The 18936-nt window shown below is 50.8% G+C and overlaps 6 protein-coding genes across 6 annotated transcripts; 2 read left to right on the top strand and 4 right to left on the bottom strand.

The window, feature by feature from the left end:
- Nucleotides 1-578: 578 nt before the first annotated feature.
- ANOM_000703 (uncharacterized protein) lies at nt 579-1478 on the top strand (the record flags this gene model as incomplete). The annotated part of the gene is made up of 2 exons (XM_015545961.1): nt 579-1073; nt 1128-1478. 2 exons carry the CDS (start codon nt 579-581, stop codon nt 1476-1478), a joined length of 846 nt encoding a protein of 281 aa, XP_015411833.1.
- A 671-nt stretch (nt 1479-2149) lies between these two features.
- On the bottom strand, nt 2150-3357 carry ANOM_000702 (uncharacterized protein; the record flags this gene model as incomplete). Its single annotated transcript, XM_015545960.1, has 5 exons — nt 2150-2192; nt 2247-2303; nt 2359-2485; nt 2550-3239; nt 3288-3357. 5 exons carry the CDS (start codon nt 3355-3357, stop codon nt 2150-2152), a joined length of 987 nt encoding a protein of 328 aa, XP_015411832.1.
- A 206-nt stretch (nt 3358-3563) lies between these two features.
- ANOM_000701 (putative DRAP deaminase) lies at nt 3564-4103 on the bottom strand (the record flags this gene model as incomplete). The annotated part of the gene is made up of 1 exon (XM_015545959.1): nt 3564-4103. One exon carries the CDS (start codon nt 4101-4103, stop codon nt 3564-3566), a length of 540 nt encoding a protein of 179 aa, XP_015411831.1.
- Nucleotides 4104-5723: 1620 nt separating this feature from the next.
- On the top strand, nt 5724-7516 carry ANOM_000700 (putative choline transport protein; the record flags this gene model as incomplete). Its single annotated transcript, XM_015545958.1, has 3 exons — nt 5724-6233; nt 6347-7283; nt 7389-7516. The coding sequence occupies 3 exons, from the start codon at nt 5724-5726 to the stop codon at nt 7514-7516; spliced, it is 1575 nt and encodes a 524-aa protein (XP_015411830.1).
- A 268-nt stretch (nt 7517-7784) lies between these two features.
- Nucleotides 7785-8439, bottom strand: ANOM_000699 (putative IgE-binding protein; the record flags this gene model as incomplete). Its single annotated transcript, XM_015545957.1, has 2 exons — nt 7785-8123; nt 8176-8439. 2 exons carry the CDS (start codon nt 8437-8439, stop codon nt 7785-7787), a joined length of 603 nt encoding a protein of 200 aa, XP_015411895.1.
- A 7095-nt stretch (nt 8440-15534) lies between these two features.
- ANOM_000698 (beta-glucosidase) lies at nt 15535-18794 on the bottom strand (the record flags this gene model as incomplete). Its single annotated transcript, XM_015545956.1, has 3 exons — nt 15535-17960; nt 18012-18183; nt 18252-18794. The coding sequence occupies 3 exons, from the start codon at nt 18792-18794 to the stop codon at nt 15535-15537; spliced, it is 3141 nt and encodes a 1046-aa protein (XP_015411847.1).
- Between the last annotated feature and the right edge of the window lie 142 nt (nt 18795-18936).

Raw genomic sequence — 18936 nt, 5'->3', positions numbered from 1 at the left:
TTATTCTCCGCTACCGGAAGGCCATATCCGCCTACTCCGCCTGATGCCACATCAGGATAAACATGCTCCAGTACAATGTCAACTCTTTGATTATCCTCTCCATGACTCGGCGATAGGGACCCATCGGTACGAGGCCTTGTCGTATGTATGGGGTTCCCCAGAGAAACCTCACATCGTTTTCCTCGATAAGGGCTGCTTATCTGTCACAACGAATCTGTACGTGGCGTTATTGCACCTTCGGGATCGCTTTATTGAACGCGTGATATGGATAGATGCCGTATGCATCAACCAGGATGATTTAGGAGAGCGAGGTAGTCAGGTCCAGCTCATGGCGAAGATATATGCTAAAGCGAAGTGTGTAATCGTCTGGCTTGAAAGCCAGACAACCGATATTCATCAAAAAAAGGCCTCACATGACGGCGGTCGAGCTTGGAAGTTATACGCAGGGCTACAGATGCAGGTCGTTGTCAAAGCACCAGGGACGAGGAAGCTGTTCTCAGACTGTTCGAACGACCGTGGTTTCGACGTGTCTGGGTGAGTCAGAAAGCAGTCTGCTGCATTAACACGGGATATTGGCGATGTGGTCTCAGATACTCCAGGAAGTCGCCGCCGCTCGACATGTCCTGATGACGTGCTATTCGGCAGAGATCGATGGAGATGCCTTTGCTTTTGGGTTAAGTGCATTGAAGGATATTACATCTGATCCGCACCTCCAAAATCATATCAGCTCGATAGTATATCTGATAAAGTATGTGCACTTGCGACCTAAGCGTGCAATTGGTCGCTCCGATGGATTTTCCCTGGACATACGTCCGCTAGCGGAACTGGCCATTATGTATAAGGACTGTGAGGCCACTGATCGCCGAGACAAGGTCTATGCGTTACTAAACATGGGTTCTGACAATAATGCTTCGAAATCTCTATTGCCCGACTATAGCTTGCCGTGGAAAGATGTGTTTGATCGACTCATCAGGTTCTATGCTGGCGAGCAAGTGTGTGTACAGACCTGGGATGATGAAGATATTGCGGTGATTAAAGGCAAAGGTTGTGTTCTGGGCGTGGTAAGCACGGAAGTACGTTGTGACCACATATCGTACAGTATACGGATGACAGCCATGCATTTGCAGGGATCGCCCCAAGATACGTGGTACTTCCGAGACCTGCCACCGTTGACCAAGGAGGGCGATATCGTCTGCCTTTTGCAAGGAGCATCTGAGGCTACGATCATAAGGGCATATGATGACTACTGTGCCGTTGTGGCAATCGGACTCATCCCTAAGCATGCATCTCCATCATCGGGGCCTAGCCCCATGGTGAATTGGGAAGTACTGGATAAGTGGCATGACCTCCTGCAGTCGGTAACCGTATATCCTCGGGATTTCTTCCTTGTATGGGATCGGCAAAAGCTTGGAGGGATAGAGAAGACAGCAAATGGCTCGAGGATAATCGAATACCGGAGCATGCCAAGGAGCAGTTAGAGGGTCAGTTATCCAGGCTGGACAGGTTACAGCATCTTGGACCGATATTATTTGACTCGCATAAGTTCGATCAGGCATTATACCTAGACATGAAAAGAGACCAAGAGGTTCAGAAAACAGAACGAGCGCTCGCGGCTGCGGATGGGATTTTAGGGAGGGATACCTGGCTTGGCTTTGTCATTAAAGTGTTCCAAACATTCAAAAGTTGTCTTTCTCGCGTTGGAAGATGCATCGCTAAGAATTGGTGGCAGAATTTCTCAATACAGGCTTAATCTTGTTCAAGGCGATATCGGAAGCAGTTTGGCGCATACCTTATATGTAAGCCTTATTGCGTTAATGGTATTGAGATTTTATGCGAAGCAGAATAAAGGGTTGGCTAAAACTCTTTCTATGAGGTCATATATCATTGGACTGTAATATCATCGACAAGGCGGCTACAGTTTGAGGGGCTTGAGAAAGCTAGTACGGGTTATATGAGAGTTTAATACCAGAGACAATATGGTGGCTCCATGTCACTTGTTATTTCCCAAATCGCAAAAGGACCGGTATCTCTAAATGCATCTGTAGCTGGTATGTGACAACCTTGCGGGCTAAGTATTTATTTGGTTTCCGATTGTCGCAACCAATTGATCAGAAGGCCAGTCTAAACTTGGCTACACGGGGCAATTTATTTAACCATATCTCTGGACAAGGTCCTTCATATCGTTCAGCATCCTAGCGGCTTTTATTAGTGCAAAGTATGCCTACTAGAATCGAATGAACTCTTACTGCTCTCTGAGTGCTTGACTCTCTGTAAAGAGGGCGGAGACTTGGGTATTGAATCTCCTATCACAGGGTCAACACTCAATGACGGTTTAGCTTCGGATAGCCGTATGCTCACAACTTGTACAGGTCTAGACGGCCATCATAATCTTCTTCGGGTGCCGATTTCTGTACGTACGAGTGATATGCTGCCAAGTATTCCTCACCAAATCGGTTACAGACAGGCCGCCACTGGCCAAACTCATCTACAAGGACCCCAACATGTCAGCTTGAACACTATGTATGTGTTAGTCAAGTGGTACAACATACATTCACTATGTGCGTAGAAGGAACAGGCGTCAAACACGAGAGACTCGCCAGTTTGTACGTCAATTCCAGAGTTTCCATACCAAAGATCTCCGTGGACGAGTGACGGCTTTACAGACCGACCATCTGATTCAAGCGGACGTAGTAGACGCGGTATAACCTTGTCAAAGAGGATTGGGATTAGGTGATCTAGCTCAGGGTCTGGCCCCTTTGCCTTGATTTCTAAATCAAGCGCCATCTTCATATTCTTTGCGAAGAAAACCTCCCAGCTACCTTCCCACTCATTAATTTGCGGTAAATTACCACTGTATGTAGTCATGTGGAAGCCAAACTGCCCCGTCGGTGACGTACTGCTCTGATGAAGAGCCGCGAGGCGCGCAGTGAATTTATGCGGATCCGGCATCTCATGCGCCATTTCTCGATACTCGCATAAAAAGAAATGAATGTCTGGTGTATCCTTGTATGTTCCCCATGCTATCGGCTTCGGTGCAAAGTCTGGAAGCAGGGTATGTATGGCCTTCATTGATTCGAATTCCCCATGGACCATATTCTTGCCTCGTTCTTCTGGCACAATCTTGATAAAGAATGATGCTGGTGTTCTATCGGCTAGTTCGACATTGATGCAGCCAGTGTGGCCCCAGAAGCTGCTTCTGTGGCTCTGGGAGGATACAATATGGCATCCTTTTGGCAAGTCTTATTAACGTCAGTATTATGTATGTCTCGCGACTGTATTGAACTCACGCGCCACGACATTCGAGTCAACTGTGGTGTCCCAGTCAAAGCTAGAAGCAGTGTCACTAGTATTTCCCATTACTTAGGAGTTGGCCTTGTGCTTTATCTGAATCTCAGTTCTGATCTAAAGAGAGTTCCGCGATTACTATGATAAGCAGGTCAGGCAAGATGTGTTAGGTATTAAGGAAGACAATGGACAGCGGAGAGGACGACACTGGTTCTTCCTAGTGGAGCAACGTACAAAGATGTTGCAAATCTCGGCTGGTGGGGTACAAGCCAGGATCCCTAATTCTGGTGCCCCGCAGTAGCGACTTCAAAGATACGATGCTGCATTCCCTCCACATATTTGACCTCAACACCTGCATCCTCCAATATACTTCTCCCGATGTTCTCAGCGATGAACACCCCTGGTTCCTTGATTCCCACATACACAACTTTGATTCGATTCGCAAGTCTCAGAATCCTTTCCGTGCAGGTTCTATTACCGCTTAACCTCTTCCTGCATGTCTCCATAGTCGTATAAAGAATGGTGTTCTTCGGCAACACTGTACCCAACTCTTCTTCCGTCACGTTGTACCTTTCCGCGATCTTGATCAGGCAGCATTGCTCAGCGTGTGTGCTGCCAGGGTCTCCGGGTCTGTCTCCTGGAAGTTCCATTGAATAGCCGGTTGATAAAATTTCATTTCGATCCGCATCGACTAGCACTGCGCCCACGCAAAACTTCGTAGGCGCAGGAGGGGACAGACGGGCTTTTTCGAGGGCATATTCCATATACGCTTGATGGTCTCCAGCTGCGAAGTTTGGGTGACAGGTTGCGGATGTCATTCTCTTGTCAGGGGCAGTCAAGTGAAGTATTCTCGAATTATCAATGATTTCTAACAGAATGGTGTGGGCATTATCAAGGAGAATCACCCTGGTCAGGGGCAATGTACCACCCTAAGCTTTGGATAATCACGGGACCGTGGAGTACCCTAGCATATCTAGGATACATTTGTCACTATCTCAAGGAAGGTGATACTTGGTTCATTATTATATCACTACACTCTTCAGTAGGGACAATGTCGTACTTGATATTGGTATCACAACATATCAGGTTATTCATCATGGATGCACCCTGCCCCAGACAGGGTGGGTCGGGAAATTCGCTCTGATTAACTTTCCATGGCACAAGAATTGTCTGATTCGAGTTAAGGTGATATTGGCCGATATTACTTGCATAGAAGAGGTACGGTCCCCCCTTTTTCTAACATTCTATGGGACAATATAATATCAGGCGCCACATTGTGTTTTCTATTATTCCTACTACCCTCAATACAGAGTCACAGACGCATCTCAGCCCTATGTACTCCGTACGGAACCAGATAAGATACGAATTCCGGAAGCTCCGGACAATAAAATCTAGACCGAGGAGATTTGCTCGCGTAATGTGTATTGGAGGACCACGTATGTCTCAACTTAATAGGTCTACCCCTCGAGTAGTATCACCGGTTCAACCCAACATTCGAGTATAGAATCATCAAGTTAACCTTTTCGTTTCATGAGTTCCGACCAATAGCCACTAGGGAAAAGACAGTTCGGTGACCGGTCCGTCTGTGGAGACCTTTTAAACCTCGACTAGAAAGTAGGAACCAAAGCATCAGTTTCATTATGTTTCACTGTCTTATCGCTCACGTGGGGGTGGCTGCCCTTGATCCCCAGATGCCGAGTAAGGGACGTGCGAGGGGAGCAAATCATTCTAATCTCAGCCGCAGAATTATTTATTCCAGATATTGTAAAATTTCTTTCCGACCGTGCAGCGGTTCTTTTCACAACAAATTTCGAGATCTCCACGTGTACCAGGGGCGCCGTCAAAGGCCAAGAGACACCGGCCGTATTTTTCCCTGCCACTAACGAGAAGGATCCTATGGGAAGATACGAGGAACAGCCATCGACATCACACCACAGGACACTATCCCCTCTCCTGTCCAAGGGGGGAGATTCTCATTCCCTGATTGACCCACGGTCTGAAGTGCGACCCTCTACTTTGTGGGCCACAAGAAATCTTTAATGAACTGAGCTTTGATTCTAGCTTCACTGGAGGGACTCGTTTAAGTACTTTGGTTTATTCACCGATTCCCTTAGTCATTGCTTGCTCCGATCGCACTCTAGCTGGAACATATCACTGCGCTTGTTGACAGTGGTTTTGTGGTATTATCGACTTAAGGCTCTTATTGACTGCATTGGGACACAGCCAGTTGTCTAATTCGATTGATTTTCTTATCGCTTGTATTATTGTCCAGCTGTCGCGTGCCCTAAACAATTTACCTCCCTTACTTGACTGCCCCAAACAGCTTATCATCAATCTGTACAACCAGATCTCGACCACCAGTCGATCGCAACTAGTTGAACCCCTTGCGCCCCTCCCAATGCAACTGTACTTTTGCCCATAGTACGGAGTAACTGACAATGTTTTTAAAAACGCTATTTTCTCCGCGCCCGCGCAATTACACTTTGCTTCAGCCCGTGCACCACAGCCCTACGGAATTCGCGATGCAAACGTCCAAAGCAGACAAGGTCGTCACCACGGCCGCCGATGGCGACGTCGCAGCGGGCAACCTGGATGCGGACTCGAGAAGGCTGGCCGAGATGGGCTACACCCAGGACATGCAACGGAACTTCTCCGTGATATCTTTGCTGGGCGTGGCCTTCTCGCTAGCCAACTCGTGGTTCGGGATCTCCGCCTCGCTGATCACCGGTATAAAATCAGGTGGAACAGTATTGACCATCTATGGAATTCCCTGGATCGCCTTCGTCTCGACCTGCGTCGCCGTCACGCTGTCCGAGCTGGCCTCGGCCATGCCCAACGCCGGCGGCAATACTTCTGGGCCAGCGAGCTCGCCCCCAAAAGATACGCCGCATTCGCCTCCTACCTCACTGGATGGCTCGCCTGGGCCGGCGCCATCTTCACCTGCGCCAGTGTGGCCTTAAGCCTGGGCTCAGCCGGCGTCGGCATGTGGCAGCTATCCCATCCAGACTTGTACGCCTCCCCCAGAAACCCCCCCCAAACACCCATCTAACCAAAACCACAGCGTCCCCAAGCCCTGGCACTCCGTGGTCGCCTACGAAGTCATCAACCTCTTCTCCTTCCTCTTCAACTGCGTCGGCAAAGCCCTGCCCACCGTAGCCACCGCAACGCTGTACATCTCACTCATCTCCTTCGCGGTGATCCTCATCACGTCCCGGCCGCCGCACCCACGCACGCCAACGCCCACTTCGTCTTCGCCAACTTCGTCAACTCGACCGGCTGGCCCTCCGACAGCCTCGCCTTCCTCGTCGGCCTTATCAACCCCAACTGGGTCTTCGCCTGCCTCGACTCCGCCACCCACCTGGCCGAAGAAGTCTCGCACCCCGAACGCTCCATCCCCATCGCCATCCTCTCGACTGTCGCCATCGGCTTCACCACCTCCTGGTTCTACTGCATCGCCATGTTCTTCAGCGTCCACGACCTGGCCCCGATCCTCTCCTCGCCCACCGGCGTCCCCATCCTCGCCCTCTTCCACCAAGCCCTGCAAAACAAACCGGGCGCAATCGCCCTCGAATCCCTAATCCTGATCACAGGCATCGGCTGCCAGATCGCCTGTCACACATGGCAGTCCCGTCTCTGCTGGTCCTTCGCCCGCGACAACGGCCTCCCCTGCTCCCGCTTCCTGGCCAAGATCCACCCCGTCCTCGACGTGCCCCTCAACGCCCACGCCGTCAGCTGCACCATCGTCGCCCTCCTAGGTCTCCTCTATCTCGGCTCCTCGACCGCCTTCAATAGCATGGTCTCGGCGTGCATCGTCCTGCTGTACTCCAGCTATGTCGTGCCCGTCATCGCCCTGCTCTACAAGGGAAGGCGGAACATTACCCATGGTCCCTTTTGGTTGGGGAAGCTCGGCTGCTTCTGTAATTGGGTCGTCCTCGCTTGGACTGCGTTTTGTTTGGTCGTTTATTCGTTTCCGAGTGTTTATCCCGTTACCCCTGGGAGTAAGTTTCTTTCCTGTTCTTTTGTTTTAATGAAGTATTTGGGGGGTGGGGTTGTATTGGGGGTTGTGTTGGGTTGGGGTGTGGAATGTGCTAACGAGGATACAGATATGAATTATGTTTGTGTGGTGTACGCCGTTGTTGGGGCCATTATTGCGGTGGATTGGGTGACGAGAGGGAAGAGGAGGTTTGGGGGTCAGCACCAGGAGGTGGAGGAGGAGCATTATACTGATTAATGGATTGTATTCTGCTTTTACTTGTTTGATTCTTAAGGTAGATCGTTGCATGCATGGTGTTGTATTAGATATTAAGATCGGGTTTCATATTCACAGAATAGAAGCGTATAATACATAATCCTCGACTCCAGGATGTTATTTCACATGGTGCGTGTCGAATATCTGCCCCCCTTGTATGTTTCTATTTCGGGGCCGTATATACCATTCGAGTATGTCTGGTTCTTGCACTCGTCGAGGCAATCGAAGGAACATGCCTAGAGTAACAAGTTTAGATGTACTCCCAGGCAGCGGCGGGTCCCTTGTAAGGCGCAGCAACGGCCGAGAATCCGAGGCAGTCCCGGACGTTGCCGGTGGGGACGGTGGCGTTGTTGGAGGCAGCGAAGACCTGCCACTTGGGGTTACCGGGCACGATGGTGCTGTTGGTCGTAGGGCAGGCCATGAAGCCGTTCTTGTAGGTCCAGCTGCCTAGGGTGCCGTTCTTGCCGGGCTTGTAGGCGAAGCCCTCAGTCGAGGAGCCCGGGGGAAAGTAGCCGGAGTGAGGGGCGGTGAAAGAGAGAGCGCCCTTGGGGTCGACGTAGATGCTCTGGCCGCCGGGGACAGCGACGTCCTGGATTCTGGGTCAGTGGTTGTGGGCTGATGCAGCGTGAGGAAGAACCTACAAGGTACTTGTCGCCCAGGAGAGCAGTCTCCTTGCCCGGGGGGCAGGCGCCCAGCTTCTCGACGGGCTCAGGGCAGTAGGTGGAGGCCTTGCCGCCGAGGTAGAAGTGGGAGCTGGCGGCGTTCAGGGTGAGGAAGTGGATGGGAGAGCCTGAACGAGTGGCGACGACGCCGAAGGCATTGGGGTCATTCTGAGCCTTGGGGGCAGGGACGGAGGGGAGAGCAGAGACTGCGGCAACAAGGGTGGAGATGGCGAGGAACTTCATGGTGAATGAATGGGTTTGTTTTTGTTTTATATCCGACGTGGGTGGTCCTTAAAAGATAGATGCTATAGATTTAGGAGATGATGGCTTGGGACGGGGTCGCAGGGAATTATTTATACGGGACTTTGGGATCTAGAAAATTCGGTCTTTCGTTATCATGCTAGGGTCACATTTTGCAGCGATAATATTCGCATGTGGCCAGCATCTATGTGAGACAGTACCCACATCGGACTGGAATTTGCCGTCAGAAACTGCGCTTAACAGCAATGATCGGCCCGATCGGCACGCCTGAAGGATACCGGCTGGCCCTGTGGGTAATCTCCGGCGGATTATCACTGGCCACGACTCAGGGTCTTGACCGTTTCCCGGTGCGACTAGCGCGTGGCTGATTGCGAAGGAAGAAGGGTTCTTGTGGAGGCATCTGTGGCTCCTCCATTGCCGATGATCTCATGTTTCATGGCTGTGTAGCCTGCTCTATATTTATCTATACTACTAGGACTCTGGGCCGCTGTGGCAGCCTTCTTGGCTAAATTATATGATTTGAAAGTCTGATGCTTGGTACAGGTTGTTGTATTGTAGAGTTTGATAGGGTTGTCGCAGCCTCTGGCAGCTAGCTCATGAGAGGATTGCAAATACTCTGCTTGTTAATATGCAGTGGCCAACTTTAAACCCAAAACAAAGCTCTTTCGCTACTACTCCCAAGATCCGGACTATATATTTCTCTAAAATGCTGTGCTTCGCCAGCATGGTATTGATGCCAACAATGATTAATGATCGACATATAGGTCTTGGGGTAGATCAAAGTCAGTGCTGTTGCTCTATGTGCCCAACATACCTACGAAGGAAACTGTGGCAGACATGGCGCAACCGGTGGTAGTGATCTGGTATCCGGGGATGCGTGACGACAAATAATGGGGAGAGTACAGTACAGATTATAACTCATACGGATAATGTTGTCACTCATGTCTACCGGAAAGTCTGCAGGAGATTATCCTCGGACATCGCTTTGAGGTTCACCACCGGTCAAATTTGTGCTAAGCTATGAATCGCACGGGGAAGTTTTAACAATGACAAAGTAGAACTGAAGTCGCGTTGCATCCTCGTATAGAATAGCTAAAGTGCGAGTTACATTGATTACACCTAGATCTTGTCTCACCCAGATAATATATCACTTCTGAAGGAACTATATATATGCTCCAACTTGCATGCAGCTGCAACCGCTACTGGGCAATAGGTGTGGCCGGTCCTCTGGATTGAACCAAAGCACGGACATTGTCGAGAAGCACACCTAGCGACTCTTCCCGAGGGCCGAAATCAAACTCAGTAGACTCTAGTTCTGCAAAGAGTGCTGACGGAAGAGAGCCCATATTGGCACATATGCCGCTCAGTATGCCATTGAAATCCATCCTCTCGGTCTCATCAAAGAGAGCGAGAGGCGGCGCGAGTCTGATAGTCTCCAGAACCGTTCGGATATATGATGACACCACCGGAATCTTAAACGTGGGATTCACCCAAGCCGTCCCATACGCGAGGGAGGCATGGGCCTTCGTAAAGTTGTCTTTGGTTTGGACCAGTGATTCGATAGTCTTCTGGCATGCTTGGGAGATGCGGTTTAGCTGCTCCTTCTTCGGAAGGAGTTTTTCACGAGCTGATTTCAAGTCATTTATACGGGCGCTAAGATTGGTAATTGCTTGTTTCCGAAGGTTGATGTTGTCCTTCAGGCCACTGAGTAATTTTTCGATCCCCGCCTGCTCCCCCTCTAAGCGAAGCACGTTGGCATCGTCTTCTCTATCGACCGGTACAAGCCAACTGATCAGCTTGTAATCTTCCAATATCTTGTCTCGAGCTCTGATTCTCTACCAACTGTTAACACCCCCGTATGTGCGCAGTTGAGATTGATTCTCCGACTCACACTTTTTGGGTCTTTCTTTTCAAGCTCTAATCTGTACATCTGCAATGTTTTCGATTCTGCTTCATCCATTGCCTTTCCCTTCTCCTTCAACTCCTCGTGCATCGTGTTGATTTGCTCTGTGAGTGTAGAAAGCAAAAATTTGTCGGCAGCAGTCGCTCTGACAGTAACGGACGCTACCTGGCTAGTGTACTCGGTGCACTGGACTGGGATGTCAGAGAACGGCATTCATAAAACGGACAACGATACCGACCTTCTCGTGCAAAAGACGTATGTCGGCGTCCCACTTTTCAACACTCTGGAGTGCCTTTTGGAAGAGGTCATAAACGCGTTTCGCCGTCTCTAGGAACTCCGGGCCGAGCTTGTAAGTCTCTGCGTCCACTGGTTCTGGACGGAATTGGCTGCTGAGCTCATGGAGTGCGCGATAGGCTTCAATTGTGACATGTACAGACTCCTTCCTTGCTTGTTCGAGGGTACCTTCTGCATCAGCTAGACTGTCAACATTGTTGATTACCTCGGTAAGCCGGGGGTATATCGAGTCGATCTGTTCCAGGGTGTTCACTGGCTCGTACGTGTCGAACTCCATTGTGTATCGGGTTAGGGGGGGTTCTTTTCTTTTCCTTTTTTCGGCACGTTATCAAGCAGCAATATACTGCAGAAAGGGGGGAGAGTACCAGACGAATGGAGCCGAGGAAGGAAACTATTAACGAATATATAGGCCGCTATTTATTACGTTGCTGCGTGACTGACGAGGACCCATATAGTAGTAAGTACTCCACTGATGGCCAAGACTTTTCATACAGGCTGGTGAATTTCACGCTGTAAAGCTACCCACTGTAGCATGAGGGGTAACATAGTACTCTGTACAAGAGAATGTTGATCCTCTGCGGTTCCACTCATTGATCTACATGTCCAGCTCGCCCCGCTGTGACAATGTGATAAATTCTTATGATTGCCCCCACGCGCGCGACAGCTCCCCGAGAGGGGTGTTTTGTGAGGCCTTTTCCACGACACCCAGTGTTGAATATCCTCAACCAAACGGTTTAGGTGCTCTGATGCCATGAGAGTTGAATAGCCTCACAATCGCTCATGTTACAAAAACCGGCAGAGAGTGGATACACCAGCTTGGCACACGCCTTCCCTCAGTAAACGGAGTACTCCGGGTGCATATGGATCCACCTTTCGTTCGGCTCTTTTTTTTCAGCTGAGGATCACTCAAACTCTGTTCTATAGTATGGTGCATGGTTGCGTTGGCACCACCTCGCTGCACCTGAATGCCTGAAGTGGAGAAAAAAGCCAGAAAGTAAATGAATCTGCCTGCCTCCCTATGTATTCTATTGGTGTTTATTCAACCCCCTCGTGTTTTGTCCTCTTCCACACCCCCACCACCAACAAATCTGCATAGTACACCATCGGTGCTGCGCCGCCCGGAACCGCTTGATAGCGAGCTGAACGATCGACGAGATGCAGATGCTCCAGAGTACTCCGTACGGTGTTTTCTTTTGTTGGGAGAATGTGATCTTCAGCCAGCCATACGGCTGCGGGCCGTTGATCGTGGTGGGTAGACATCATTGGATGCAAGAACCACGACGTCAACAATGTAACGATACCAGAGAGAAGATTGGTGGAGCCCAATTGCTATAATCGAACAGTAGGCTGTCTAACAGAATTCCGTGATCGGGGGATTTAACTCACATTTAAAAAGGAGAGCAAGGAATCTTCTTCGCCTGGTTGAAAACAATCGCCTCGACAATTGCCCCTTCTTTGAACGAATCTCATCCATAAAGGAGTATCTACAATTCCAAGCTACTTATACCTCGCACCGCTAAATAGCCATGACTGTTACGCCTAACACTTCCATTACTGCGGGTCAGCTCGTCTACGCTGCGGCGAAGCCTGGTACAGCACGCGACTACATCAATGGTCAGTGATCGACCCCCCGAAATTGGAGAAAGGAAAAATAAAAATAAAAGAGAGTCCACGATCAAGCCTGACCACAGTTGGAACAGATGTCAAGCTGAAAGCCTGGGTCGACCATAACTGGGCAGGTATGCTCAGTGCAGCGCCTGTCTGTCTTGAGCTTCTAGGCTCGTGCTGCCTGGTAGCCTCAAGCGAGATTGCGCGGACCACCACAATCAAGCCTCCGTTAGGAGGATTTAAATATCTTAAAGGGTAGGTCTTGTAATACACGAGATGAATGGAACATGCTTTGTTGACAAGTTCTTATTTTTTTTAAAAAATAGGTATTCGCATCTCACCGCACATTTGGTCGAGGTGTCCAACCAAGGCCGCTTGTCTTTCATGACGGCGCGTAATAGCATGACCAAAATCCGTGTAAATTCTAGGGAAGCGATTTCAACGGTGAGAGGAGATGATAATCCAGAATCCCGGCTGTTGACGAGACCTAACTCGGCATAGATCAAGAAAATCACGTCGTATCTGCTAACTGAGCCCTTCGAACCCGACACGACAGAGATAATGTTAGATACGTTGAAGACACTTGCCTCCAGCTGCGTCGAGGACTCTGTAGCGATGGAAAAGGAGTTTGCCATGTGGCTGAATTATATCATGGAGTTACATGAAGCCTGCCAGGACAAGGAGAGCGCAGATGCAGCGTTGTTTCAGAATATACTCAGCAAAGAAAAGGCAAACGCCATATACAAAGAAGAGAAGGACAAGCTTGTCAAACAGCAGACCGAAAGGGTACAGGCGCAGGAGAAGAAGGTGAAGGATGCGTTAGACTCGTACAATCGTACCATGGACGAATTCCCCACCAAGTATGTCACGCCGTTACGAGCAGATATGCCTAGTGACGCTAATAATATCGCAGAGACGACCTAATGAAACAGCAACTTATCATGATGGGTGCAGAACTTACAGCTAGCGTTGTGAAGATTGCAGCGACTGCAGCAGCTGCATATGCATCACCAGCGTCTGCACTGGGGCTCGGCGCCGAAACAGTCAAAGACGTTATTTCGGCGAACAAGGAATCAGGCACCAAGCCAGCCTCCGCCACAGCGGACGAGAAAAGTAGCGAGAAAAGTGGGCAGACGCAGAAAAAGTCTCCAGCGAAAACTGACCCAGCATTTGTGCGATGCCCACTAGTCCTCCAGTGCCTAGAGGCCTTTAATGAGCTCCTCGAGAAAAAAATCGACTGGAGTTTAATAACTGGTGCTAGTGGGGAACGCAAAGAAGAGAAGGCCCCGGAAAAGGGGGGGGAGAAGAAAGAGACAACGGAGGGGAAGACGGAGAAGACCCAAGGAAAGGAAACCAAGAAACCAAGTATGAACCTGGAGCAGGTAAAGTTGCTGTTGCAACGCACGGACACAGATATCGAGAAGGCCCGGGATGAGCATACTTCTACCGGAAAGAAGTTGCGGGTCATTCTCAGCGACGCCTTGAAAGTAAGAGGGCCCCTCCCACCCGGTATTGATGTCTTTGGTGCTAATTTTAACTCTCTAGGTCGCAACTGAGCTTGACGCCGAACGTAACAAGTCTCGAGATGTCAATTGGAAGGCACTTGATGATGACTCCCCTGAAGTGAAGAAATGGAGGGAGACCGTTGCCGACCTGCTTTCCAAGGCCCAGAAACTGCATGCGAAATCGATGGCCTCAAACCAGCAGGCTGTGAGCCGCCCGCCATTACTGTTTAAGATCCCGGACAACTCGGCAAAGGAAATAGAGGCAAGAAAAGACCTCTGCCAGCAGACTATTGATAGTGCCCGAGTGAAACTTCAGATCTCTCTGGATGCTCTCACTGCCCAACAGGAGACGGCCCACAAGATGACTCAAGAATGCCTCAAGCTCCAGAATGAACTAGCCTCGATTCGGCAGGAAATCGCATCCCTTAATACACAGAAAACAACATTGGTAAGAAGCCAGATCAGCTTGTTCGGATGGCGGACTCTAACCCAGTTCTAGGAAGAGGTCCGAAGGGTGTTGCGTAACTGCATTGCCTTCTTGATCCAACTTAAGGACCAGGTCGCAAGGTTGACGATCTTCTTCAGCACCGTCGCCACCCTAATAGACTCGGCAAACAAAAGCCATGTGCAGCCCTTTACGAAGTTGATAGGATCCGCGTCAGAAGCGCTCGCCAAACAGAAACTGCTCAGCCGACAACGTATCAACGTAAGAAACTTGGCAGTTGAAAAAGGAAACCTGTTGCACCGAACTAACAATCAACAGGTGATCTTCCAATATGCAATGGAAGTTGGCGCTAGCTTTTCTCTGTACGAGGACATCTCCGACATGTATATCCAGGTCGATTCCAATCACATTTTGAATGGGCTCAAACTGGTCGACGAGATGGGCCAACTGAGTAGTAGCCCCGGCCATGTAGAAGAGAAAAAGAAGGAGCTCAGCAATTATTCGGCGTCTGCACAGGTTGGAATAAATGAAATTATTCAACAGGTTGGTGATACCTCTGCACTTGCTCCCTGACTCCCGCATGTAGCTTGGACTTCATCAAGGCTAACCAGTTGGCCTTCCACACGCTAGAAAACGGACACAATCACAGAAACGTCCCAAAAACGTGTTAAGGAGTTGAGACGGCTACTCTCTGACTCAGAGAATCTTCCGATGGAAACACCTGTTGACCGCAAGATGATTGAAGAGGCTGTCGCGGAGAGCACCAACGATATCCGACAGCGAATGGAAGATGATATGAGTCCAGTAAGGCAATTGACTTTGGAGCCCGAGCTTCGGGATGCAAATGCCAAGAACTTGGTAAGATTCCTGATTCGATCATGTTTCCTCCCAGGCGGCGGACTGTGAAATGACCCCCAAAGGCTGTATTCGCGGCTAACTCCATACCTAAATCACTAGGCAAGAGCGGCCGAGATAGTGTTACAGGGACAGCCAGAGGAAGAACAAGAGGACTCTCTTGTGGGCGCTAGCAGGAGTGACGTAGAAGATTGGTAGACTATGAGGATTGGGCAGTAGCGGGACAACGGGTGCAGAATACACACTGCTGGTGCCTCTGTCACTGGGTTTGTTCAATACAGAATGCAAAGGACTGAATCGAGAGGCGGGGGGTTAAGAGGAAGAATAAATAAGAGAGACAGAACTGCACGGGAAAAGGGCAAGCACTGATATATGTGAATATCTATGATAGATTCTATGTGCAGAAAGAAGGTTAATGACAACGCATAACGCTTACTGTACAGAGTAAAAACGAAGGGGCATCAGTTTCAGTACTTGCCGTGCAGGGGCAGATCCCGCGAGCTCTGCCCGACCCAGATTTGAAAGTCGCCGTCCGGCATGACCCAATTCTGTTGGCGAGCACTCCAGTAACTGAGATCCTTGCGGTTTAGAGTCATTGCAACCGTCTTCTTCTCGCCCGGCTGTAGGGCAACCTTGGTGAAGTTACGCAGAACCCTGTCCGGAAATTCGACCCGTTCTTTATCGCGCACAAAGGTCACCCTCTCCCCCTTGTCGTCCACTGGCACCTCTACCAAGTCGCCGTCTTCCACTACGTCCGATGGGAATGACACGTAGGCTTGGACCACGGTCTGACCAGCGCGGGTGCCTGTGTTAGCGACTTGCACTTGTACTTTAGCCATTTCTTCATATAGTGACGGATTTCCACCAAGGCCGCCTCCTGCTTCGGACGGCTGTTGTGGCAAGTCGTAACCGTCCGGGTAGTGTGTATAATTTGCTGCAGCCGTACCGTCCAGCGATGGCAGATACGAATAGATGTACTTGGCCAGCGCGTGGAAACCTTCCGGGAAAAGCACGTTTTCGTTTACGGGTGGATGAGCATCATACTTTGGCGGGGAAGCTTGGTCTTGCGGTCGCGACTTTGGCAGTCGGGACTTCCATTGCATCGACTTAATGGACAGCCTGGACAGCTCGAAAGTGGTGTAGGAGAGACCAAAGCCGAACTCATATCGTGGCGTAATGTTAAATTTGTCGAAGTACCGGTAGTCAATGTACAGTGCGTCTAAGAAGTCAACTTGCGGCACCGTCGCATTGTTCTCATATAGCACCTGTGCCCCTGGCCCGTAGTCCTCCAGGCTCTTTCCAACCGTATACGGTAGTCGTCCGCTCGCGTCAACGTCGCCAAACAGAACATCCACTAGTGCATTGCCGCTTTCTTGACCGGGCAGATGGGCAAAGAGCACCGCATCCACGCCTGGGAGATCAATCCATGACTCCACGACGACCGGACCAACGGCGTGAATAACCACCACGGTCGGACCTCGACAGTTTTTAGCCACAGCTTGAATCAGGGTGTCGCCTCCCTTCTGCAAGAATAAATCATTACGATCACCGTGAATGCCCCCAGCAGAGATATATCCCTCGCCAGAGTTTGCGTTGGCGAACACGAGGCACAAGTCTTTATCTTGGACATCCACTGGCATCACCATATTCTGCAGATATGGCGTTATATTGACGTCGGCTTCCCAAGCATCCTGCAAAGCCTCCAGGGGACTCACAAGGAAAGGAAATTCCACAGTCCCACTGCCCCAACCCGACGCCAATGTCCCCTGACTGCATCCACGATCCGGGCACGCATTCGGTCCTAAGGCCGGGCCAGCATCGTCACCATAGATCCCAATGTGATAAGGACTCGGCGGGCTACGGGTCAGCGGCAGAGTGTTATTGTTGTTCTTCACGAGGACGATGCCTTCTGCTGCTACTTTTCTCGCGATCTCCCCGTGCCCTGCGCCAGCATCCACGTACTTGTTAACAACACCCCATCCCCCATCCAGATCGTTTGCCTCGGCGCTAGCGTGTTGCCACCAACCGGTCTGGTCATCCGTCCAGGAGGAAAAGTTGGGACCGCCCTCACCGTCTGGCGGTGGCCGTTCCCATTGGTCCTGTCCGAGATGGTACCATGCCGCCACGATACGGGTCACCATGTCATTCAATCGCTCCATGGGGACGGACGTGTTCAGCACAGCACGCGTCAGTTCGCTGCCCCACAGGGACTTTCCGTCCGCCCAGTGCAAGCCGTCGCCGGGCATGCTCATGTCGAGCCCACCCAAAGCACTGTTGATACCCGATCGCTGAGCCAGCCAGTCGGACTGCACAAACCCCTGGAATCCCAGCTCGTCCTTGAGGATACCGTTCAGGAGTTTGCTGTTTTCGCAGGCGTGGCTGTTGTTCACCATCTGGTATGCGCACATGACGCTGGCCACATCCGCGCGGATACTCTCCGCAAAAGGCCAAGCAAACACCTCGTGCAAGGCACGATCGCCCACGTTCGATGAAAGCGCGGTCGGAATTCCCCATTCAAAGGGTTGTCGAAAGTGTTCCTGCTCGTTCATCACGAAGTGTTTGGCGGTAGCCATGACGCCGTTACTCTGAATGCCCTTGATCGTCTCCGCCGCAGCAACTCCTTGCAGCACGGGGTCAGAACCGAAAGCCTCCCAGTTTCGTCCACCTGCGGGCATCATTCCGAGAGGTCCCATTGACGGTCCGAGAAGGACATTGACGCCCTTCAAGCGTGCCTCCAGCCCTAGCGCAATCCCTCGTTCCCGGATTAGGTCGCGATTCCAGGTGGCTCCCGTAGTCAAACCAGGAGGAAAGGCTGAAATGTGATCCGCATATCGTATTCCCATCGGACCGTCTTGTAAACACAGAGACGGGAAGTGAACGGATTTGGCCGGCCCTAGGCATGTAAGTAAACGGTTTCGCACAGAAGGGCATACAACAGACATACCCGTATTACCCACACAGAGGCCCATTCTCCAACCAGTCCCAGTCGTGATATTGACTTTCTCGATGAGGGTCATGCTCCCAACCAACAACGCCGCTTTCTGATAATCCGTTTCCCATTCCTTTAAGGTCCCGCCCCGTGGAGTAGGAAACCATGATTCCGCCGGAATCATTGACTGTGACTTGTCAGCATACCCCACCTTATCCCCGCGATTGTTTTATAGACGACAGTAAGACAACATACATAATCCAAGTCCTCCCCAGCCCGCCTCGATCTCGCAAGGCTCAGGAATATCAACACCAGGAGGACCAAGACCACCACAACACCAATGAATATGCGCCACCAATATCTCGAGTAATAGACCGTCCGCCAACCTGTCCGACGACCGCCTGTCCGTTGTAGTAACCCCTGCCTCTGCCCCCTTTTCACCCCGTATCCATCCGAATCATCATCATCGTCATCCTCGACGTCATACTGTCGACTTGCCGAGAGCAGCTCCTGCTCTGCCTCGGTTATACTGTCTAGGTACGCTTCGACGTCGCCAGACTTTCGCACGACGGGCACATAGGCGGTCGTTGCATTACTGCGGGCTCCGTTGCGGTCTACACGACGGAGTTTAATGTCGGAGTCATCCTCGCCATCAGAGGGGTCGGAGAGGGGAAGGGAGTCAGCGTCCGAGCCGTAATCTTTGTTGTTGAACTCTTCGGGGATCGATTCGTGCAACGGAGTGTACCGCTGAGAGCTCTTGGCGGATGATGGTGTGTCCCGGAAAGGGGGAGGCGGCATGATGTTTACGCGCGAGGAAGCATGGAGAAACGAGTGTAGGAAGAAAAAAGTAAGCCAGCGTTAACCAGTCGTCGGTGCGTCACCTCCACATGTTCGAGGAAAAGGAGAAACGGCGTGCAGTGTGTGCCACCAGAAATAGTAA

The sequence above is a fragment of the Aspergillus nomiae genome, assembly GCF_001204775.2.
Source record: "Aspergillus nomiae NRRL 13137 chromosome Unknown contig00007, whole genome shotgun sequence".
NCBI lineage: Eukaryota > Fungi > Ascomycota > Eurotiomycetes > Eurotiales > Aspergillaceae > Aspergillus > Aspergillus nomiae.
Note: the sequence above shows the minus strand (reverse complement) of the source record. Positions and strands in the feature narration are given on the sequence as shown.